At 34.8% G+C, this 25,393-nt stretch overlaps 1 protein-coding gene across 1 annotated transcript in view; it reads right to left on the bottom strand.

Moving 5' to 3' along the window:
* LOC150102188 (nuclear RNA export factor 1-like) overlaps positions 1-25,393 on the bottom strand; it is a 195,317-nt gene that overhangs the window by 118,042 nt on the left and 51,882 nt on the right. The window contains exons 6-7 of the mRNA XM_090398890.1: positions 12,600-12,683; positions 8,874-8,978 (exon numbers count right to left, since the gene is read on the bottom strand). Coding sequence (XP_090255016.1) covers positions 8,874-8,978; positions 12,600-12,683 — 189 coding nt within the window. The remainder of the gene's footprint in view (positions 1-8,873; positions 8,979-12,599; positions 12,684-25,393) is intronic.

The following is a 25,393-nucleotide window of genomic DNA, read 5'->3' as shown; positions in this document are numbered from 1 at the left end:
AGATGGTTTAATGTTAAATCTGGTGTGAGACAAGGATGTACATTATCCCCTCTGTTATTCATTATCTATATGGATCACATTATGAAGGAATGTGGTATTAAACATGATATCAAAATTGGAGATGTTAATGTCAGCTCTTTGCTTTATGCGGATGATGTTATACTTCTAAATAAATCCGCTACAAGTCTGCAAGATTCTCTGACTAAATTGAATAGCTGTTGTAATAGATATGGTATGAAAGTCAGCAATAAAAAGACAAAGACAATGAAAATAGGCAGAATCATTGAAAATGTCAACTGTGTTGTGAATGGAGAACCTGTGGAACAAGTAAAACATTTCAGCTACTTAGGCATGATTTTTACTGAAGATGGTAAATTAAATATAGAAATAGATAACAGAATCAGCAAAGCTGGTATGGTGGGAAGTCAATTGAATAAATTCATATGGAATAAGAAAGAAATTAGCTGTATACAAGACAGTGTTCAAACCAGTTTTAACTTATGGTTTTGAGAGCTGGGTCAGAAGTAAAACACTTGACCAAAGACTAGAGACTGCATATATGAGAGTCCTGAGAATGATTAGAGGCGTGAACAGATGGCATCAATGGCAATATCATATTAAAAATGAGGATATTAGGAAAGAACTTGACATTGTCAGCATCCAGGAATGCGTTAGCAGAGCTAATCTCAGGTGGTATGGTCACTTAAATAGAATGGGAGAGGAAAGATTAGCAAAACAAGTGCTCTCTGCCAGGTTGGCAGGAAAACGACCCAGAGGAAGACCAAGATATAGGTGGATTGATACAGTACAAAGTGCCTTAGACGATAGAAATATAAGATCTGATAATGTTGGAGTCTTGACAAGTAACAGACTGATTTGGAGGAAAATTGTAGATAGGAAGTTAGTAATGATGTAATTTTTTCATGTAGTACTGTCATATCCTGTACACCCCTTGAGGGTACATGGCAGGAATTTGATGATGTTCTCCTTCAGTTGTTGGATTGTCTGGGGCATGTGAACATGCACCTTTTCCTTCAGGTAATTCGTGCAAAAATTAGGACACTGGAGACAACTCAAGATTCCTACATAAATTGAAGTCGGAAAATTTCTTCCTTATACAGTCTTCAGTTTTATTTTTTAATAATTTGAACTCAAGTTCATAGAACAACCAGAAAAGCCAAGTGCCATAATACTTACAGTTTACACCAAATGCTATTGAGTAATTGTATAACTGACACTGATTTGACTGCTAAAATAATCCATGGGTAATAAATTTACAAAACTGTAAAGATTATGTGCAAATTCTCAACAAATCTCTTTTCTTAAAAGATACAACTTCTGTTTAAAATACTGATTTAGTTTCCAGCCTGGTTAGAATCTCTCTCTCTCTCTCTACCAAAACCCACAGACTATGCATTCGAATCCCACCATGGCCATGTAGTGTGAATGTCTTTAAAGTGGGTGGTGAATTTTATCACCTAATGTGAGACTATCATAATAAGCTTTCCAAATATGCAACAAAGGAGACATTTTTTCTTGGCAATCAGTAAAGGGAGTTGTGTTTTATGCTCTCTCCAAACGTACGATTTCTTCAGTTAGGCTACATTTTCTAGATAACATACTCCCATTTTCTTTGTATATTCAGCAATGATATACAGTTGGGTCTCTTTTTTTGCTGTTGATACGTTCCACAGAAAACTGTATATAAAAAATTGCACAAAAAAGAGCTAACTTAATGTTGAAAAATTAGGGATATGTTCCATACTTTTCTAAAAACCGCATAAAACCAAAGCAATGAATTAAAATAAACCTAAAAAGTTTAGGTTTATTTTAATTCATAAAAAAGTTTATAAAAATTCAGGAAAATAAGAATGCCTAAGTTTGTTTTAAAGCTTTATTCATTTAATTTTTATTGAAAAGTAACAATTTTTTTTACATTTTTTTCATCAGAATTATCGTCGATATCAGACAATATTCGGCAACCTTTGCGAACTGGTGTAAAGTCAGTTTCATCACCAGAAGAGATAGTCAGCGCATCAGATCTGTATGGTAAAGGCAATGGTTCTTCACAAACAGAATTAGCTTCCCCCCTCTGTGCTGATTTTTTTCTTCTGACAATGTAATCAGTGATTAAACTTTGCGATGATGATTTTACTAATTTTTTATACAGCTCATGACATCCAGACATACACTTCTTCAGCTCACGTTGGAATTTAAAGCTAATTCAGAATTTGTGTCATTCACAAGAAAATGATTTTCCAATTTATTGCACAGTTCAAGACCTTCTCGAATTATATTTGCAGTGAGGGGGGGGGGAAGGTTTCTCTTCTGCTTCACTATAGTTTTCTGGATCTTTGACGATATCTAAAGTTAATCGATATCCAATAATATCATCATCACTTAAGGCATTATCCAAGAGCAATTCGTCCACATCATTCTGGCTAAATGTATCAAAACCTTCTCCACCAATTTCATGTGCCAAAATAATGATTTCAGCTGATAGATGTTTGAATAGTTGCACTGTTTGCAACACATCTAGGCCAAGCTGCTTTCCAGCAGGCATTTAAAGTTTGTGGTCTTATTTCAGTGATAGTAGATGCAACATGATTTAAGCAGTCCAAAATAGAAATTTTTTTCCAAACGTCAGTTACTGTTAATGATTCGTTTTCTAGTTTATCCAATATAAATTGAAAAGTGTGCTTAACGTAATATTTTTTTAAAAGTAGCAATTATGTTGATCTAATGGCTGAATAATGCTTTTTGTATTGGGGGAAAAAACACTATCTGCACATTTGGATGCTCTAAATACAGATGACTTGGTGCATTGCCAACAATTAATAAAACTTTAAAATCGAGAGCTTTTTGCTTAATATATGTTTCCACTTCTAGCACAAAGCAATTATTGAACCATTCAGTAAATACACAGTTGTTACTCAGGCCTTTGTATCAGCCATCCAATGTATCAGCAGCTGTTTTGGTTCTTTGCCTTTTAGAGCATGTGGTCTTAGAGATCAATTTACTAGGAGGGGTTTCAACATTCAATCCCCTGATGCATTGCTACAAAGTAACAATGTTACTTGATCTTTGCTTGCTTTAAACCCAATTGCTTTTTTCTCAGACTTTGCGATGCAAGTTTGACTAGGTATTTTCTTCCAAAACAATCCTGTTTTGTCAGCGTTACAACACTTGATCAGGACAAAATCCATCATCTTCAATAATTCTGGCTAACTTTTCTTGAAAATTTTTGCTGCTGCAACCTCTCCTGTAATCTGCATGTTATGAAGTGCATTCCTTTTTTAAAACCCTGGTTATCCATCCTTTGCTAGCCGAAAATTCTTTATCAGCCTGGGAAGCAGAAGTAGCAGCTCCAATTGCTTCATCTATTCATATAACTGAAGAGCATTTTGCTTAATTAAATAACCACTTATAGGAATTCTTGAGTTAATTCTTCCATCCAAATTATGAGTGCTCGTTCTGTTTTTTCTAATAAAGTGTCTCTTGGTGTACTTCAGCACTTAGTTTTGTGCCAGAAATGACAGATTTTCTTATTGCGACTTCATTCTTTTTAATTGCTCTTATAGTCGATTTGCCTAAATTAAAATGTTTACCAGTCGCCGTAGATCTCTCTCCTTTTGCTAAGTGATCTAAAATTGTAATTTTCATTTCCAAAGAAACTGCTTTTTTTTTCTCCATTGGGCCAAATGTAATTTTTAAAATAATTAGCCAAATTTAGACATACGATAATGAAAAGACAAACAATTACTCGCATGCAAAATTAAACTTCATGCCAGAATGTGCTTCAACACACTGTTCATTATGCACAATGGTACATAAGCTTTTATGTATAAACCACATTAAAAGAGACCCGAGTGTAATTACTCTTAAATTGCCATAAAAATTTCAACGGCCCTTGTGGGCAAATGCATTTTCAGGCTTAAACTGTTAAAACTCACGTTAAATCTTACAATGACTTAACACAAGTTAAGTCATTATAAGTGTAATATGACAATATCCTTAAATAATGCTATTTCACTGATTAATGGTATGAGAAGCATGACAGCAAATGGGGGGGGGGGGTAGCAAGAACAGTTTCACATTATGAAGCCAAGACATTTACTTGAGAAATGTGTATTTTCTTGATATATTTTGAATTATTCAGAATTAAAATAGCAATGCATTACATGAAAATTTTTGAAGACCATTAAAAAAAAAAAAAGATTAAAAAATCTCTCGAACCAGAATCAAGTTATATTAAATTCAATAATTATAAAAAGAATGAAAAACAAATCTATTGGAAATTTTAAACTAGAAACTAAATATTTAAGTTAACTTCACAACCAGTCAACTTGATTACATACATGAAAAATTCTTGTCCACGGGCTAGTCTTTGACGAAATGTTTTATTTCTAGTATAACTCTCAGATCCAAAAGGTAAAACTAGTTTGAACACAGTCTTTTATACTGTTAGTTGGTGTTTGGGGATTTATTCAACAGGCTTCCCACCATACAACATTGTTCATTCTATTACCTATTTCCAAATTTAATTTGCCATCTTTACTGAAAATACCAAAATAGCTGAAGTACGTCACTCGTTCTACATATTCTCCTTCATTCGTTGTACTTTACTTTAGAATTACACACCTTAATGCAGGAACACAGTGTTAATAATAAATAATCCACACAGTCAACCCTCTTTTAACATCACTAATTCCTTCTGGGGAAAAGTGACATTAACTGAATCACATGCTCAATGGTGTTTTAGGTAATCCATTTCAGAGACCCAGAAATAAAAATCTATTGCATCCAAAGCTATTAATTTAAGGCTATGTAAATGTTTTTATGGATATTAATTAACATATTACATATAAAAATTGAATAATAAAGAGCTTTGCTAAGCTTGAGCTGATGGAGAGCAGGAGAAGGATAGTGTTGGAAGAAGAGTCTACTGCAAAAATAGGCCACAGTGATGCCCTATGAGTTTTCTTAATAATAATGTAAAATTAAATTAACTTACACTACAGAATGTACGATGGTGTAATAAACACAAGTCATGCAATACTACCGGGCCACCAAAAATATAAAAATGAAGTGGGAGGTCACTATACACAACCAATCAACAAAACACCTGGAGAACAAATGACTGGGCAGCAGTCAACTGGTCATCATGCAGGCCTTGTGGGAGCATCACATGAGTGATGCGTGAGCAAATGGAATAGGTGATGAATAATGAATGCAATTCAGCCTGTAAGTCCAATTTGGCAGTCCACTTTTCATTCAGTATCCAGATAGAAAACTAATAATACCTCATCATCAAATTCCTGACATGTACAAGATGTGATAGTACTACATGAAAAAATTACATCATTACTAACTTCCTATCTACAATTTTCGCCCAAATCAGTCTGTTACTTGTCAATACTCTATCAGATCTTATATTTCTATCATCTAAGGCACATTGTATTATATCAATCCATCTATATCTTGGTCTTCTGGGTTGTTTTCCTGCCAACTTGGCAGAGAACACTTGTTTTGCTAATCTTTCATCGCCCATTCTGTTTAAGTGACAATACCACCTGAGATAAGCTCTGCTAATGCATTCCTGGATGCTGACAATGTCAAATTCTTTCCTAATATCCTCTTTTTTAATATGATATTGCCACTGAGGCCATCTGTTCACGCCTATAATCTTTCTCAGGACTCTCATATCTGTGGTCTCTAGTCTTTGGTCAAGTGTTTCACTTCTGACCCAGCTCTCAGATCCATAAGTTAAAACTGGTTTGAACACTGTTTTGTATATGGCTAATTTAGTGTTCCGACTAATTTCTCTCTTACTCCATATGAATTTATTCAACTGACTTCCTACCATACCAGCTTTGTTGATTCTGTTGTCTATTTCCATATTTAATTTACCATTTTCAGTAAAAAATTGTGCCTAAGTAGCTGAAATGTTTTACTTGTTCCACAGGTTCATCATTCACAACACAATTGACATTTTCAACAATTCTACCCATTTTCATTGTCTTTGTCTTTTTAATGCTGACCTTCATACCATATCTATTACAACATTTATTCAATTTAGTCAGGGACTCTTGCAAACTTCTACCGGATTTATTTAGAAGTATAACATCGTCTGCATAAAGCAAAGAGCTGACATTAACATCTCCAATTCTGATATCATGTTTAATACCACTTTCCTTCATAATGTGATCCATATAGATAATGAATAACAGAGGGGATAATGTACATCCTTGTCTCACACCAGATTTAACATTAAACCATCTTCCTGTACTTCCTTCAATTCTAACTGCTGACTTACAACTCAAATACAGACTAAGTATTGCTTGATATAATGCCCCATTGACACCATATAACTGTAGCATATTGAATAGGCTTTTCTCTTGGCACCTTGTCATATGCCTTTACCAAATCGACAAAACTTAAATACAGATCTCTGTTATATTCCCATGCTTTCTCGACTATTTGTCGTAAAGTGAAGATCTGATCCTGACAGCCTCTATTTGGCCTGAATCCAGCTTGTTCTTCACCAAGCTTTTCTTCCACAATTCTTCTCAACCATTTCTCAAGTATACTTGCATAGATCTTGCCAGGAACACTCAGTAGGGATATACCTCTGTAATTCTCACATTCAGTTTTATTTCCCTTTTTATATATGGTTACTATTAGAGCTGTACTCCATTCATCGGGAATTCGTCCCTCTGTCCAGGCTTTCTGGACTATGCAGTGCAGCCACTGTAAGACTTTTATACCACCATACTTCAGCATTTCTGGTCGAATATCATCTACTCCTGCTGCCTTTCCACATTTCAAGCCTTTGAAGGCTTTTTCTACTTCAAGTATGGATATGTATTCCTGACTGTATGCCTGATCAGTGTTTTTTATCACTGTGCTGTCATCACTGCTTGTTTCATTTAGCAGTTTTTCAAAGTAATTACTCCATACTTCAAGGATATCTTTTTCTCCTGTTTTCATTTCACCTTTATCATCTCTAATTCCTTTTACAGCACTCTTTCCTCCATTCCTAAGCTTCTTCAACAACCTCCAGAATATTTTGCCACCTTCTTGATATTTATTTTCTATATTCTTGCCAAAGTCCTCCCATGACTTTTGTTTAGCTAGTTTTACACACTGTTTAGCTTTCTTACATTTGTCTCTGTATTCTGTAAGAGTAAAAGCTGACTTATTTGCCAGGAACTTTTGATATGCTTTCTTCTTTTCCTTCACTGCCTCTTTAACTTCCTGTGTCCACCAGGGAGTTCTGATTTTTTTATCTTTGCACACAACCTCACCACATGCCTCTCTGGCTGAATTAATCAGGGTTTTCTTCAAGGCTTGCCACTGAATCTCCAAGCTTTGGTTCCTGTTCTCAAACTCTTTAATTTTTTCTTCAATAATCTTTGTGTATTTTAGTCTACAGTTCACATCTGAGAGCTGCTAAACTTTTATTCGCTTTAAAACTTTCTTACATGTAATTCTCATGGAGAAAACATAGTGATGTTTTCTCCATGAGACTTTTCTTATTCCTTGCCTCTTCTCTTCATGTGAATTTGTGCACATTTTTATGTTGGAACATGGTGTTAGTAATAACTAGTCCATGTCCTGAACAGAAATCCAACAAGTATTTGCCATTGTTATTAGTTTTGCTCTTTTCTCCAAATTTTCCCAAAATATTTTTGTATGTCTGACAATCATTTCCTACTCTGCTATTTAGCTCCCCAACAAGGACCAACTTTTCCTTTTTCATTGTGTCAGTTGCTTTTTCTAAAGCATCAAAAAATTCCTCCACTTCTACCTTAGTAAAACCTTCTGTGGGACCATAGGCACAAATCAGTCTCATTGTCAAATTCCCATTCTGATATTTGCCCACATCACTCTACTCGAGATTGCCTACCATTCAAGAAGATTAGCCTCGTATTTTGTGTTGAATACTATGGCTACTCCTTTTCCTGAATATAACATTTTGTATTTATTGATCAGAAAGATCTCACCAGTTTTTGTCTTTTTTGTTTCAGTCACTCCTATTATATTGATCTGGTACTTATCTAATTCCTCAGCTAGCTCCATTTCTTTGCCATTCAGGCTTCGTATGTTGATAGTACCAATCTTTAACTCTGGTGATGTTGAGTTGGGGTGTGCTTTCAAATTTGTTCCGGTAGCTGACTTCGCTGTTCACCCTGGTTTCCTGGGGAAAACAACAGGGGCCTTGTTTAACCGGGCAACGCCCCAGCCAGCATGAAATTTTTTCATGTTGTACCATCATTTTTTATTTTGGTTTAAGCCAATAAGAATACAATTTAGTTGGCTAAATCCCAAATTGTCAGTCCATCCTCGTTCGTTCAGCATACAGGTAGATACCAAACAGGGTGCACCACGAGAAGGTGAGGATTGGACATTAGGTCAGAAGCCCTGGTCGGTTCTCTGCATTCCTTTAAAAGGCTATGTGGAGGTCTCCTCTCAGTTATACAGCTTTGACCCTTAAGCACCCCCCCCCCCTAATAATACAAGCACCATAAATAATGTGATCAGTGGAATGCAGAGAACCAACCAGTAGTCTTTGGTTGGTTCTCTGCATTCCACTAATCTGGTTCATCCCGGTAATCTAACTTAGACTTTTAAGCAACTCCTCTATGAAAACAGTCTCAATGAGGCTATTTTCAAAAAAATATGCGGGAATACTTCATATATGGTTCATAGTTATGACTTCTGCAGATGTTTTCCATGCTTAAAGAATAAATAACATATATATATTAATTTTTTTTTTTTTTTTTTTTTTTTTAACTAGTTGCTAGAAATTTTGCTTCCAACACTAGAGATTTAGTCAATATATAAGTAAATTAAAGAACTACAAATTATACCTTAAAGCCAGATGGAGTCGTTACTCTCTTATGAACCTCTCTTATAGAAACTGCAGCTTGATGACCACGAACAAAGAAGAAAGCTTCATTATTAGAAATCTGGAACTAAAACAGAGCATTAGGATCTCAATAATACTTAAACACTAACTTTTATAACACTCTCTACTCTCTCTCTCTCTCTCTCTCTCTCTCTATATATATATATATATATATATATATATATATATATATATATATATATATATATATCCAGAGAATTATTAATACACCACAATATATAAAAACACATGTAAGGAAGATTTTGTACAGAATATTGTAATATATTAATAGTCCTTTCATTAAAAAACATGGAAGGTAATTTTTTATAAATATATCAAACAACAGTCAAAATATTCAGTCTACAGCATATTTTTATATCACTGATATTTGCTCATGATACTAATACTATTGTGCTACAGGTTCCCAAGATGTTGTGAACCTGTAGCACAATATTCACAATGATTTATCACTCTCTCACACAGTTTCTACACACATTGTGGAAAATAACTTCTGGAAAGAACTTTCTGAGAGCTGGGGGAAAAAAAAGAAAAAAGGATATGGCAAGGTGTCAAGAGCAAAGTTTTTTGAAATGCTACACCTCTATTTGGCTTTAAGCAGGATAAATATATACATGATACAGAAAATATATGTACAAAAGTTTTAAAAGAATCAATTTCAAGCAGCTTTCACAGATGAACTGTAGATTCAAATATCCAAATATTACTGAAAAAAGGTTAGGGAAAAAAGTGCCTGATCACACTATTGACCACAGATATTATAGTAAGACTAATTTAAAGAAAAGTGTTGACAGGAGATTAATAATAATACAAACTCAATCATATAGTGATGTCATGATAGCCTGAACATTCCTTGAGGGTACATATCAAGAAATTGATGATGATAAAAAAAACTTTGGAGTAAAATTATTTTAAGAATGGATATACTTTTGGTAATTTACATATTAAAAGGCTTATGTGTTGGTGATTCATATTGGTGTTTCATGGTATAAACAACACCAAGAGATGAAAAAATAAATCAATTTATTGAACTTACTAATGTTTCACTGGTTTTCTATCCAGCATCATCAGAGAACAAATTATAACTGTGAGTTGCCTGCTTTGAATTCTGCCACATAAAGTTTTAGCAAAGTGCATTCTTAATAACTACTAACTTAAAAGGAATATATGAATATATTCTTGGTGACTGACTAAAAATCTTAATGTCATCGACTGGCTGATCTTAATTGATGTTATAGACTAATCAGTTACTAATACTGATTCTGTCACTTCTGTTCAATTCCACAACAGATCTGACCATCCTTACACATCTTTGCATGTCAGTATATGGAAAAATCTGCAGAAATTAATGTGGTTGCTCTTCATAATTCCAAAGAATTTCATGAAGTCTGACAGACAGGCCTTCTTACCAGGCTACCATTTTATTATTTCCTTCATTCCCTTTGTGATAGAGTCACCAGTTTCCTATCTAGTTCACTGTATATCTTGGTAGATGGTTTCCTCTCATCAGATTTTTCTGCTGATGATGGCACATACCCCAAGGCTTTGTGATTGCACCTCACACCTGTATGAGGTGCAATCACAAATTTCATTTCAATGATGACAGTATACTTTATTCCTCTTCATTTGAGAAACCTTGTGGGCCTCAACTCATTACATTCTCTCGCGCTTCATGCAGAAAATCTAGTGAATTTCAATGCTAACAAAATAGAATGCTGTCGTGTTGAGATTTTTCGCTTGATTATACTATAAGTTAAAGATACCAAGAAATTTTATTCTTGGTTTCATCCTTTATTCAAGTGTAAGCAAACAAAGTTTGTGTGTGATAACTTCATGACTCAGCTACTTTCATATAGAGGCTAATGACTTCACATCATTAGCTTCTATATGCAAGGCACATAGAGGTATGTATAATGCTATGCATTATGGGAAGGGACCACCACCACCCAGACTGGTTTCAGTCTTTATTGGGATCTCAACAATGGGAGACCCAGAAGAGATACTAAAGGTTGAAGCAATACAGAAATCATATATTTCCTATATATAATAGTGAAAAGGTGTCAAACCTTAATACTAAAATACTCTGGATTAAAATTAAAGCTAGTTTTGAAAGTTTTTTCACTTGGGTAATGGCCCAAGTTCCCATAATGCATAGCATTATACATGCCTAAGGCTATGGGCCTTGCATTATAAGATACTAAGGCAACTGATGTGAAGTTATTAGCTTCTATATACAGGTAGTCTAGTCATGAAGCGACTTCATGCATAAATTTTGTTTGCTTACACTAGGATAAAGGATGAAACCAAGAATATAATTTCTGGCATCTTTAACTTAGAATGCAGTATTATTACTTGGAAGAAAATCCTGCTCCATTCTCCTTACTTTTGATAATATTCCAATCTCCAGTCAAGATTTTCTCTTTTTGGGTTGATTTTCATATGCAAAAAGCCTCAACTTGTTCCCCACAAGTTAACCGACGACCAAAAAATGTATTGAATTGAACACTGCAAGGACCTCATTAGAAACCCTCCTCGTTAGGACTCAAACTTCCTTGAAACGATCATTACTGGTGATGAAATGTGGTGTTTTGAGCATGAACTTGAAACGAAGTGCAAGAAGAGGGGCATCTGAAAAAAAAAAAGTTGCTTGGAGAAGTCAAAAGTAAAGACAATGCTGATTTGTTTCTACGATTCCAAGGGCATTATCCACAAAGAATTCATTCTGTCTGGCCAAACAGTCAATGGTGAGTTTTATCTCGAAGTTTTGAAGCGATTGATAGTGAGAAGTGGTCGTGTACGGCATGAATATCGTGATGCAGGCAGCTGGTCACTTTTGCACGATAACACCATCTCATCGTTCGAACATTGTGAGACAGTTTTTGAGCAAAAACCAAGTTTTTGTGTTGGGTCAGTCGCCGTATTCACTTGATTTAGCACCCTGTGACTTCTTCCCCCCCCCCCCCAACTTCATTTACCGGTGAAAGGAAAGCGATATGACACCATTGAAAATGTTCAAGTGGCAATAACCACGACCCTCAACAGATATAAAAAAACTCATTTAATGAATTAATGGACCGTGACAAATGCTTATTGAAGCTGAGGGAGAGTATATTTATTGAAATAAATTATTTGAATTATAATTAGCCTGTGTTTGATTTTCTACCAAAAAGTTCGGTTTCTTTTTGAACAGAGGGTGTATATTGTATAGAACTATGGCACAAGTTTCTCTAAAAATAAGAAAAAGTGAAGTTTGTTATGATTGCAGGTTATACTGCATACAAGTTCTATTACTGAAGAGATCCTTTAAGTATTATTTTAAAAAAATATTACATATAAGATGTTCAAGTTTTAAGAATGCTGATGAATTAGATAGGGCTAAACGGCCTCGCCTACTCCCTCTATGGGAATATAGGGAGTAGATGAGGTTTTTGATAATCATTTATAACATTCCTAGAAGCTCTTGAGTTAAGAACAGAATTTCTTGATTAAGCTTTCTCTAAATCATATGCTATGTTTCATTAATACTGACAATTTTAGATTAAGGCTTGACAATGTTCTGACTAGTGTACAAGTGCACTAATCTCAATATTTGCAACAATAATCTACAGGGTTAATTAAGATCAGTAATGTAACTCAATAATTAAATTTCTATTAATGAAATATGACTTACATTGTACGGTACAAATGCAGTTTTGCTTAGTGATGATAAGGTCTTCAGAATGTATGTTTTTCCTAAATTTTTTCCAAAAGGAATCTATATAGAAAAGTAGGGAGAAAAAAATAAATGCTAATCCACTTCTCTTCCTCAGTGTACTAACATAAGAGTAAAAACAGTATAGTAGTCAACGATGAAATAAAATAATTTGTAATCCTTATTTGTTAAAACTACAAGGAACACATTTTATTAATAAAAAAAAGTTTATTTCAAAGCCCCATGTTCTTTGAAGCCATATTTTTTTTTTTACACTTACTATTTAATCTAGAAGAGCTTTAAAGTTTAATTATTTAGCCACTTTAATTGTTATTACATTTATTAATAGTTCATGATTATGTGCAATGAATAAATATATTACACTTCTAAGAACTGTATTCCAAAAAAGTTATAAGCTTCAAGGCAATTAACAAAGAAGTACATTTTGTAAATGCCTGGTGCTTGATAGTTTTATAATTCAATGTGCATAAAGTTAATACAAAATTAATATTTTTATATTATTATATTAAGTAGCTATTATTTTATAGGGAGCAGGCAAGGCCTACTCCCTATATGGGAATAAAAGGCATTAGCTGATTTTTTTTTTTTTTTTTTTTTTTTTTAAATGAGAAGTTACTCTTTATAAACCACTGGAATATATGTTATAAGAAACTGAAAGTGTTCTATTTTGCAAAAATAGAACTTGTAGTTCTTATGACTGTTGGATTCAATACAATCAGCAAGTTAATCGAAAAATTTCATTCTCATTGTGTATCTATGGCATGTGAAGAAAATTTTATGCATTTAATATTTTCTGTAAACTGTTGAAATAAAAAAAACAAATATGCTGATGTGATGAATGCTTATGTCCTTGAAACAAATGTTGTTAAAAGAATATAAAGCTGAATGCAGGATGATATGTGCATTTCTGAAAGTTGTGACGTTTCTGTACAACAAATTTCAAAGATTCTATATACTACTAATTCAATTTTTGTTTAAGTTTGTTGGAAATTTTAATATTGCAAAAATGGCACCAGAACAGTCTGGTGATGTGGTGGATCAATTCTGCAGATTTCACAGCCAATACCAGAGGTAAATTTCAGTGTCAGTTATCCTTTCTTAAGCCACTAACTTTATATATCGATTCTCAACACTTAATGAGTGTAATGTATTTTTCATCATAAACACAGATAGGAATCTTAGTCGTATGTAACATAATATGCATCTAATGTTCATTCCTCCCATTCCAGTTGTTTCTCTCTCTCACACACACAAACTACTGTGTGTGTATATATATATTTTTTTCATGCAAAATGAATGCCTGAAACAACTAAATGTTGTTCATTCAAATGTATGAATGAACAGCAAATATACAAAATAATTTATTTAAGTTAAGGGATATTACATCCCATATTGTTTCATAGCCGAATATAGTAAATATATAAAGTTTGGTGCGTCCAAGCATAAGCAAATATCTGGATAGTGTTACAACTGACCCTTTAGGGAGTGCAACAGAGGCAACTCATGGTAAGGGTGGAGCAAGCTCTGATCACTATTCTTGATATTTCCCCATAATGTGAAACCCAGCTCCTAGGAGCTGTATTACTCTTCTACAGTATGAATGAGAGAAGGTCACTACCCAGACCGGTTTCAACCTTTATTGAGGTCTCATCGGTGAGTAGGTAGACCTAGAAATACCAAGTTTGTAGCAAACAGAACTTGCATATACCCTACGAGAATTGCCAAGAAGGTGTCCTAATAAACTTATTAATTATATGAAATAGTAATATCCCTTAACTTAAATAAGTTTAGGTTGCCGAATTGAAGCCTTTAGCTCCTCATATAATTAATAAGTTCCCAAGAGTGTTAGTTTTAAACCTGGCACCCACACTGCATCTACAAGAGAACTATTGCTAGAGTACACAGTTATAACCTGTTGTATTTAAATTTCCCTTTCTTCTTCCTTTACACACTGAAGATGGTTTATAATACACAAAAGTTAATTAATGTTCAATTAATTACATTATTTTATTCTTTCCTGTAACAGGTGTTTTATTTTGAATTCTTATATGAAAAAAGTTTTGGATTCAGCCTTGTGAATTTGGATTCAGCCTTGAAATATATTAATCACTTAAATTAATTTTGGTTACAAAAGTTTTAATTTTTTGACCAGTTTTACATATTAGATGAATGAAAAAAAGACAAACATTAACATGTCCATTGCCAATCATGTGATATCGCGCGATGCGAGTTCTCACCAAACGGTCAATCACGCATTATCGCGTTGATGTCGCTAACTAAATAAAAAAAATAAAAAAAATTTGGCCACCACACGAAATTCCAATTTTCAGCTTGGCAATGAACGATACGTGTGATGCGAGTTCTCACCAAATGGCCGATCACGCGTTATCGCGTGGACGTCGCTAACTAAATAAAAAATATAAAAAAATTTGGCCAACACACGAAATTCCAATTTTCAGCTTGGCAATGAAAGTGTTAAATGGCGAAGGTCGTTAACCTGTGAAAATCTTGGCAAGTCATAATCCCTCAGTAAACATTAAGAAGCAGTGGAATATTATAATACACTTCTGAGAAGAGTCACGGTAGATTTATCACCAGTTAAGCCATAATAGTAATATTCTCATCATCATCAATTTCCTGATATACACCCCAAGGAGTGTTCAGGTTACTATGACAGCACTACATGATTAAGTTTACATTTTTATTAATCTCCTATCAACAATTTTCCTCTAAATTAGTCTATTACTCTTGTAAGCACTCCAATATTCCACCATTTCGTTCTTCTAAGGCAGTTCTGACTGAATCAATCTGCCTAGACATTGGACTTCCTCCAGGTCTTTTACTGCCATATGACATCAAACGTTTTGCTTTCCTCACCCATTCTATTTGAATGGCCATACCACCTTAGATTAGCTCTGCTTACAGATTCTTGAATACTAATAGTGTCAAGTTCCTTTCTAATATCTTCATTTTTAATACGATTCTGCCACTGTTTCACTCTCCTAATTTTTCTCAGGACCTTCATATCTGTGGTCTCTAGTCTTTGATCAAGTGCTTTATTTCTAATCTAACTCTTAGATGCATCACTTAAAATTTGTGTTATGGCTAATTTCTCTCATTCCATATTTCCATATAAATTTATACAGCTGGCTACCAACTGTACCAGCTTTGCTTATTCAGTTGTCTATTTCCAGATTTAATCTGCCATCATCACTAAAAACTATGCCTAAATAGCTGAAATATTTTACTTGTTCTAGGATCTCCATTCAGAATGCAGCTGAAGTTTTCTATGTTCCTGCCTATTTTCATAGTTTGTCTTTTTGTTGCTGATTTTTATGCCAAATTTGCTCTAGCTGTTATTCCATTTTGTTAGAGAATCCTGGACACTTGCACTAGATGTGTTTAGGAGTACAACATTATCTCAAATCTCACAAAGAGCTAAGTTTGACATCTCTAATTCTAATACCAGACTTGATGCCACTTTCTCTTATGTGATCCATGTAGATGGTGAATAAGACTGGAGATAAGCCATGATATTACATCAAACCATCTTCCTGTATTTCCTTCAATTCTAACTGCTCGCTGACAACTTAAATATAAATCTGTATTACTCTGTTTAATGTTCCATTCACCCCATACAATTTCTGATGTTTTGAAAAGTTTTTCTATGGGAACCTTGTTTCTTTTCAAGATCTACAAAACTAAAGTACAGATTCATATTCCCATGATTTCTCAACTATGTCTTAAAGTGAAAATCTGATTTTTTACAAATCTATTTGGCCTGAACCGAATTTGTTCTCTAAATTTCTCTTCCATAATTTTTCTCAACCTATTTTCAAGTATGCTTGCATAAATCTTACCTGGAACACTCAGTAGAGAAATTCCTCTCTACTTCTCACATTCAGCTTTATTCCCTTTTTTATAGATGGGTACTATGAGAGCTCTACACCAATCACTGGGAATTTGACCTTCTGTCCAAGAGTTCTGAATTATGCAGTGTAGCCACTGCAAAACTTTTATACCTCCATAGTTAGCACTTCTGATCGAATGTCATCCACTTCAGCTGCCTTTCCACATTTAAAATTTTACTGTTTTTTTGTACCAAGTATTGATATGTACTCCTCATTGCATTCCTGATGAAAAGTTTCTAGTATGGCTCTGTTCACTACTTGGTTCATTTAACAGTCTTTTAAAGTAATTACTCCAGACATCTAGAATATCCTTATCTTCAGCTCTCATATCACTTTTATTATCTTTGATTCCTTTTACAGTACTCTTTCCTCCATTTCTAAGCTTCTTGAATTGCCTCCAGAACATTTTGCCACCTTCCTGATATTTATTTTCTATATTATTAGCAAAGTTCTTCCCATGACTTTTGTTTAGCTACTTTTACACACAGCTTAGCTCATTTACACACATTTCTCTGCTCTGTATTCTTTTAGGGCATCTGCGGAGTTATTTGCTAGGAACTTTTGGTATGCTTTTCTTCTTTCCCAGGACTGCTTCTTTAACTTGTGTCCACTGTGGTGTTCTTATTTTTTTATCCTTGTAGACAACTTCACCACATACCTCCCTAGCTGAATCAATCAATGTTGTCTTCAGAGTATGTCAATGAGACACCAAGATTTGGTTCTTGTTTTCAAACTGCTGCAAATTTTTTTCAATGTTTGCATAGTTGAGTCTACAATTTACCTGTAAAAGCTGCTAAACTTTCTTTTTAAAACTTTCTTACATACTGTTCTTTTCAAAGTGATATCCGTTTTATCCTACTTAGTACTAAGTAATGGTCACTTTCAATTTTGAATCCCCTGTACACTCGTGTCCTGAACCAGCATTATGATAACGCCACCAACAATGATGTAGCCAATGAGGCTTTTCTTATTTCTTGTGTCTTCTCTTTTTCATGTGAACTTGTGCACATCTTTATGTTGAAAGATGGTATTAGTAATGACTGATCCATGTCACAAATAGAAGTCCAGTAAATACTTACCATTGTTATTAGCTCTGCCTTTTTCTCCAAATTTTCTGAAAATGTTCCTATATGCCTGATGAAATTCATTTCCTATTCTGCTGTTCAGGTCTCCAACAAGAACCACTTTTTCCATTTTATTTATGTCAGCTGCCTGTTCTAATGACTCAAAAAATTCCTCCACTTCTTCCTTAGAAACTTCTGTGGGATCATAGGCACAAATAAGTTTCATCGTTCATTTCTCCATTTTGAAGTTTGTCCACATAACTTGAAACTGCCTTCTGATCAAGAAGTGTATCTTCATGTTTGGTTGAATGTTATTGCTATTCCACAAATACATATGATGGTAGTAAAATTCTATGTGACAAATTATATGAAATGGTCTCTATGTCTGATGAAAATGATAGATATGTATAGTGAGATTGCAATATTACAAGCATGGCAAATAATTATAAGATATTCCTTAAATAATAATAATAAATAAATAAAATGCTTTTCTTATTAGCATACTCAGATTATTTTAATTTCTTTCTGGTTTAATTATGAGCTTCCTTTATGGAATACTTCTCTCCAAACAATCTGCTTTCCCAACACAAATGACAACAGAATTACAGTTATCTTTTGTATCACAAACAAGAACTAAACACTGAATTTGTAGAAACAGAGATCCAATCAGAGGAAAACCACTTTTCCAAACAAGCACTAGTTGTATGTAGACTTTAAATTCATTCATTCAGACAACTATACTACTGATTATAGTAGGTGGCTTATTCTATATATCCCAAAACTGGTGACTTTCCTTGGCTGTGAAAACTCTCTTTTCACTAAATTTGCATGTTCCTCTGTTGGTACATGTAACAGAGGATTCAACAAGGCCAATGTCTATATTTTATATTCTTTCCCTCACCTCTCCATTATTCTCATATTAACTCTGTCAGCAAACAAAAATCTCAACAAAAAAAAGCACAAAAACAGGAATTTTTCATATGTGCAAATTCAAAAATATTTTTGTGACTTAGCAAAATATTTTTATGTATGAAGTCCAGCAAGCTTCTAGACAAACATCTGACCTATTTATATAGGACAAATGTTTCTGTTATCAGAGACCCTAGAAATTTTTCCCAAAGAACTAGGATAAAGGCCAAAGGTATCAATTATTTGGTACCTTCAACACCAGTTTAACTTTCAAGTTTCCTTATATTCAGTTTGCAAATTAAATTCATTCTTACATTTTCCAAAGGATGAATATCCTCCTCTTGCGTATCCAGGAGTTTACAGAATTCATTGTTCATACAGTCTCTCATATTATGGGTAGAAGGCAGGTATGCTCAAATACAAATATCCAAAAGAACACCAGGATTGCATCGGGTTCCATGATTCTGATGATGCTATTATGACATATCTACTAGTCTCAGGATTCATCAGAATAAGCTAAAGCTTACACAAAAGCTAATTTATATTAGCAAGATTGTATAAAGCTGTGAAGCTCATTATTAGAAACCCATATTCACAAGAATTAATTTTATTATTGCAAATATTTTATTCTGAAACTAACAGGCCATCATTAGTGCACAAGTACATATTCACAAGTTGAAGCATGAATGACAGAATGTTCATTCATTCATCAGTGGCATTAACAGTCACTTAAGCGCCCACAGCCTTCCAAGTATCCTTGGATTTCTAACTGTAATACGAGGATAAGGTCTGTAAATTGCATGTGTTCTACTGGCTGGTTTGCCTGTTCTGAGGGAAGAAAAAATCCTCTACCTCTATATGAGACTGCCTAACTCACCTTTAGTCAAAAGAGATCAGATAAAGGTTTATCATGTCACTGACAGGAATCAAACCTGGATCTTTCCAACCAAAGGGCTTCATCTATACTGACCGAGCTACGGAGGCTCACACAGGAATGTTATTTGAAAAAAATCATGAAAAGCTTACAACCTTTCTGATTTTTTTTTTTTTTTTTTGTTCCCACCCACAAAAAATTATTAGTAAACCTTTAGTACATTTGTACAATGGGTGGGCTAAGGATCCCCCCCCCCCAATTTTTATCAATTTTATGTATTTCTTTAATTATTTTTGCATAGTCCAGAAACTCTGTCCTAGATGCTAAACATGGAACTTTCCCAAGCCACTTCCGGCCTCCAACAAACAGGGTGGTGGACTCACACCAAGCAATGAAATGCATTTCATCACGATGAAGAAAGGGAAGGATATGATCGAAACATGTAAGTTAGTTACAGGTTATTACTACACTAATGCATAAGTTCTTCATGGAATACATAGAAAAAACAGGAGACCATCCCTTAGAGCTGAATTAAGGTGGGCATAAGCAAGTAATGGATGTTTAGAATCCATTACAGACGTCGTTTGATGAGTTGTGTGGGACAGTTGGTCCTCCTGAAATAGTCAACTCCTTGGAGGTCTGATTATGATGATAATTTGTTTGCTTTGTATAAAAGAATAGTGCGTAATATCATTTAAAAGACCAGCCAAAGAAGTTAGTCTCAGATACTCAAAAGAGAATGAAGGGTGAGTTGTTCCTACTAATGTTAAAAATACAAAGCATATTCACCGGGGTGCTTAAGGGTCAAAGCTGTATAACTGAGAGGAGACCTCCACATAGCCTTTAAAGGAATGCAGAGAACCGACCAGCGCTTCTGACCTAATGTCCAATCCTTACCTTATCGTGGTGCACCCTGTTGGGTATCTACTTTGATACTAAACGAACGAGGATGGGCTGGCAATTTGGAATTTAGCCGACCAAATTGTATTCTTATTGGTTAAACCAAAATAAAAAAATGATGGTACAACATGACAAAATTTCATGCCGGCTGGGGCGTCGCCCGTTTAAACAAGGCCCCCGTTGTTTTTGCCAGGGAACCAGGGCGAATAGCGAAAGGTCAGCTACTGGAACAAATCTGAAAACAAACTCCAACTCAACATCACCAGAGTTAAAGATCGGTACTATCAACGTAAGAAGCCTGAATGGCAAAGAAATGGAGCTAGCTGAGGAATTAGATAAGTACCAGATCGACATAATAGGGGTGACTGAAACAAAAAAGACCAAAACTGGTGAGATCTTTCTGAGCAATAAATACAAAATGTTATATTCAGGCAATCACAATCAAGGAAAAGAAGGAGTAGCCATAGTATTCAACACAAAATACGAGGCTAATCTTATTGAATGGCAGTCAGTCTCAAGTAGAGTAATGTGGGCAAATATGAGAATGGGGAACTGGACAATGAGACTTATTTGTGCCTATGGTCCCACAGAAGGTTCTACTAAGGTAGAAGTGGATGAATGTTTTGACGCTTTAGAAAAAGCAACTGACACAATGAAAAAGGAAAAGTTGGTCCTTGTTGGGGATCTAAATAGCAGAGTAGGAAATGATTGTGAGACATACAAAAATATATTGGGAAAATTTGGAGAAAAGAGCAAAGCTAATAATAATGGCAAATATCTGTTGGATTTCTGCTCAGGACAGGGACTGGTTATTACTAACACCATGTTCCAACATAAAAATGTGCACAAATTCACATTCCATCACTTGGACTATAGCAGCACTCAACTGTATATTTTCTTCTGCTTGTCTCAATCTCATACCAAATAGCTTCGAATATGCTCTTTTCACTATCCTGCAGTTCAACTTCAATTCTCCTTGGCTGCAGTTCATCGGCAATCGTCAATAACACTCCTCCCCCCAATTTTTTTCTCTCTGTTCCCTCCTTAACACACTATACCCTTCACATTCTCTCATTGACTATGTTATTGTTGATAGTGATGTTCTCCCTGGTGCAGGACACCAGAGTGTACAGAGGATTTGAAATTGGAAGTGATCACTATTTAGTCTTGAGCAGGATAAAATTGAATTTCATATCGAAAAGAATAACATGTAAGAAAGTTTTAAAGCGAATAGAAGTTCAGCAGCTCTCAAATGTGAACTGTAGACTAAAATACAGAAAGATTATTGAAAAGAAAATGAAAGAGTTTGAGAACAGGAATCAAACCTTGGAGATTCAGTGGCAAACTCTGAAGAAAACATTGATTGATTCTGCCAGAGAGGAATGTTGTGAGGTTGTATGTTGGGATAAAAAAATCAGAACTCCCTGGTGGACACAGGAAGTTAAAGAGGCAGTGAAGGAAAAGAAGAAAGCATACCAAAAGTTCCTGGCAAATAAGTCAGCTTTTACTCTTACAGAATACAGAGACAAATGTAAGAAAGCTAAACAGTGTGTAAAACTAGCTAAACAAAAGTCATGGGAGGACTTTGGCAAGAATATAGAAAATAAATATCAAGACGGTGAGCAAAATATTCTGGAGGTTGTTGAAGAAACTTAGGAATGGAGGAAAGAGTGCTGTAAAAGGAGTTAGAGATGATGAAGGTGACATGAAAACAGGAGAAAAAGATAGCCTTGAAGTATGGAGTAATTACTTTGAAAAACTGCTAAATGAAACAAGCAGTGATGACAGCACAGTGATAAAAAAACACTGACCAGGCATGCAGTCAGGAATACATATCCATACTTGAAGTAGAAAAAGCGATCAAAGGCTTGAAATGTGGAAAGGCAGCAGGAGTAGATGATATTCGACCAGAAATGCTGAAGTATGGCGGTATAAAAGTCTTACAGTAGCTGCACTACATACTTCAGAAAGCCTGGACAGAGGTGGAGTAGAGCTCTAATTGTACCCATATATAAAAAGGGAAGGGTCAAAGCTGTATAACTTATACAGCTATAACTTAAGGGTCAAAGCTGTATAACTGAGAGGAGACCTCCACATAGCCTTTAAAGGAATGCGAAGAACCGACCAGGGCTTCTGACCTAATGTCCAATCCTCACCTTCTCGTGGTGCACCCTGTTGGGTATCTACTTTGATACTGAACGAACGAGGCTGGGCTGGCAATTTGGGATTTAGCCGACCAAATTGTATTCTTATTGGTTAAACCAAAATAAAAAATGATGGTACAACATGACAAAATTTCATGCCGGCTGGGGCGTCGCCCGGTTAAACAAGGCCCCCATCGTTTTCGCCAGGGAACCAGGCGAACCAGGCATGTAGTCAGGAATACATATCCATACTTGAAGTAGAAAAAGCCATCAATGGCTTGAAATGTGGAAAGGCAGCAGGAGTAGATGATATTCGACCAAAAATGCTGAAGTATGGTGGTATAAGAGTCTTACAGTGGCTGCACTGCATAGTTCAGAAAGCCTGGACAGAGGGACGAATTCCCGATGATTGGAGTAGAGCTCTCATAGTACCCATATATAAAAAGGGAAATAAAACTGAATGTGAGAATTACAGAGGTATTTCCCTACTGAGTGTTCCTGGCAAGATCTATGCAAGTATACTTGAGAAACGGTTGAGAAGAATTGTGGAAGAAAAGCTTGGTGAAGGACAAGCTGGATTCAGACCAAATACAGGCTGTCAGGATCAGATCTTCACTTTACGACAAATATTCGAGAAAGCATGGGAATATAACAAAGATCTGTATTTAAGTTTTGTCGATTTGGAAAAGGCATATGACAAGGTGCCAAGAGAGAAGCTATTCAATTCGCTGCAGTTATATGGTGTCAATGGGGCATTATATCAAGCAATACTTAGTCTTTATTTGAGTTGTGAGTCAGCAGTTAGAATTGAAGGAAGTACAGGAAGATGGTTTAATGTTAAATCTGGTGTGAGACAAGGATGTACATTATCCCCTCTGTTATTCATTATCTATATGGATCACATTATGAAGGAATGTGGTATTAAACCTGATATCAAAATTGGAGATGTTAATGTCAGCTCTTTGCTTTATGCGGATGATGTTATACTTCTAAATAAATCTGCTACAAGTCTGCAAGATTCTCTGACTAAATTGAATAGCTGTTGTAATAGATATGGTATGAAGGTCAGCAATAAAAAGACAAAGACAATGAAAATAGGCAGAATCATTGAAAATGTCAACTGTGTTGTGAATGGAGAACCTGTGGAACAAGTAAAACATTTCAGCTACTTAGGCACAATTTTTACTGAAGATGGTAAACTAAATATAGAAAGAGACAACAGAATCAGCAAAGCTGGTATCGTGGGAAGTCAATTGAATAAATTCATATGGAATAAGAAAGAAATTAGTCGGAACACTAAATTAGCTGTATACAAGACAGTGTTCAAACAAGTTTTAACTTATGGATCTGAGAGCTGGGTCAGAAGTAAAACACTTGACCAAAGACTAGAGACCGCAGATATGAGAGTCCTGAGAAAGATTAGAGGCGTGAACAGATGGCATCAATGGCAATATCATATTAAAAATGAGGATATTAGGAAATAACTTGACATTGTCAGAATCCAGGAATGCGTTAGCAGAGCTAATCTCAGATGGTATGGTCACTTAAATAGAATGGGAGAGGAAAGATTAGCAAAACAAGTGTTCTCTGCCAGGTTGGCAGGAAAACGACCCAGAGGAAGACCAAGATATAGGTGGATTGATATGGTACAAAGTGCCTTAGACGATAGAAAAAGAAGATCTGATAATGTTGGAGTCTTGACAAGTAACAGACTGATTTGGAGGAAAATTGTAGATAGGAAGTTAGTAATGATGTAATTTTTGCATGTAGTACTGTCATATCCTGTACACCCCTTGAGGGTACATGGCAGGAATTTGATGATGATGATGAGCATATTCACCAACAGCTGAACAAACCCATACAGTCACTGCTCTTCAACCTACAGGTTGTGAGATTATATAACTGCATGTTAGTGAATGCCTTTATGTGGTAGAAGATTATTAGAGGCTTGAAATGACTTCACAAAAATGTATATAGAAGAGGGTACTTAATCTACTCACGGTAATAATGTGTCACAGGTTTACCTTTCATGGATGGGATTAACATAAACTACACACACACACACACACACACACAGTCTGATAAAATTGGAAAACTTTTTGTGAAGCCAGAAAGAAAACAAATGCTACCATTGTGAAATGACATGCTAGACACCAGCGTGCATGTTCTGACTTCACTATTCTTTCAATCTTGTAGCTAGTCTTCCAGCCCTCTCTCTCTCTCTTTCCCTTTGGTCTATGGTAGCTGATATCTTTTCATTCTACCTAAATGTTCTTTGCATTTCTCTCTCTATATGCATATTCCTTGATCTTTTCAATTATGTTGTAAATACTTAGCTCTCTTCTAATGTTTTAATTTTTTATATGGTCTAATTTTGTGTAACCTTCAATCAACTGTTCTTTAAAATTTAATTTCTGGTGATTGTATTTTACTTTGATCTTTCCTTTTAACAGTCCATGTTTCTGAACCATATAATACTGGAAGTGGATTACTGTAGATTTTACGTTTGGTTTTTCATCGTTTTTTTATTGTGTTCTTTTAATTATTCCACAGATTTTCTGAAATTTATTTTTTCATCTGTATATCATGGCCTTTCGATACATTATTATGCAACCCAAATAATTAAACTGTCAGTTGTTCTGTTATTTTATCATCTATGATTGTTTTTGATCTGATGTGATCTCAACCTTCAAATGCCATGCCGTTTGTTTTCTTTTGTATCCTTTTTTAATTATACTGTTGGCTTATTTTGTTTAATTCATAAACTGACTTTTGAAAATCATCTTCTGTCATCCACATACAGCATTGTGTTGATAAAAGTTCTTCTTGTTAACTGGATACTGTTTTATTGTTGTTTTCCATATTTTAATAATTTTACTCCCCTCACACACACACTGAATAGAACAGGAGATAAACTACATCCCTGTCGTACATCTTAATTAATTTATTA

This window comes from Typopeltis vanoorti, chromosome 10 (assembly GCF_054136105.1).
Source record: "Typopeltis vanoorti isolate ZY-2024b chromosome 10, IOZ_Tvanoo_1.0, whole genome shotgun sequence".
Lineage (NCBI taxonomy): Eukaryota > Metazoa > Arthropoda > Arachnida > Uropygi > Thelyphonidae > Typopeltis > Typopeltis vanoorti.
This window is presented reverse-complemented; position numbering and strand designations above follow the sequence as displayed.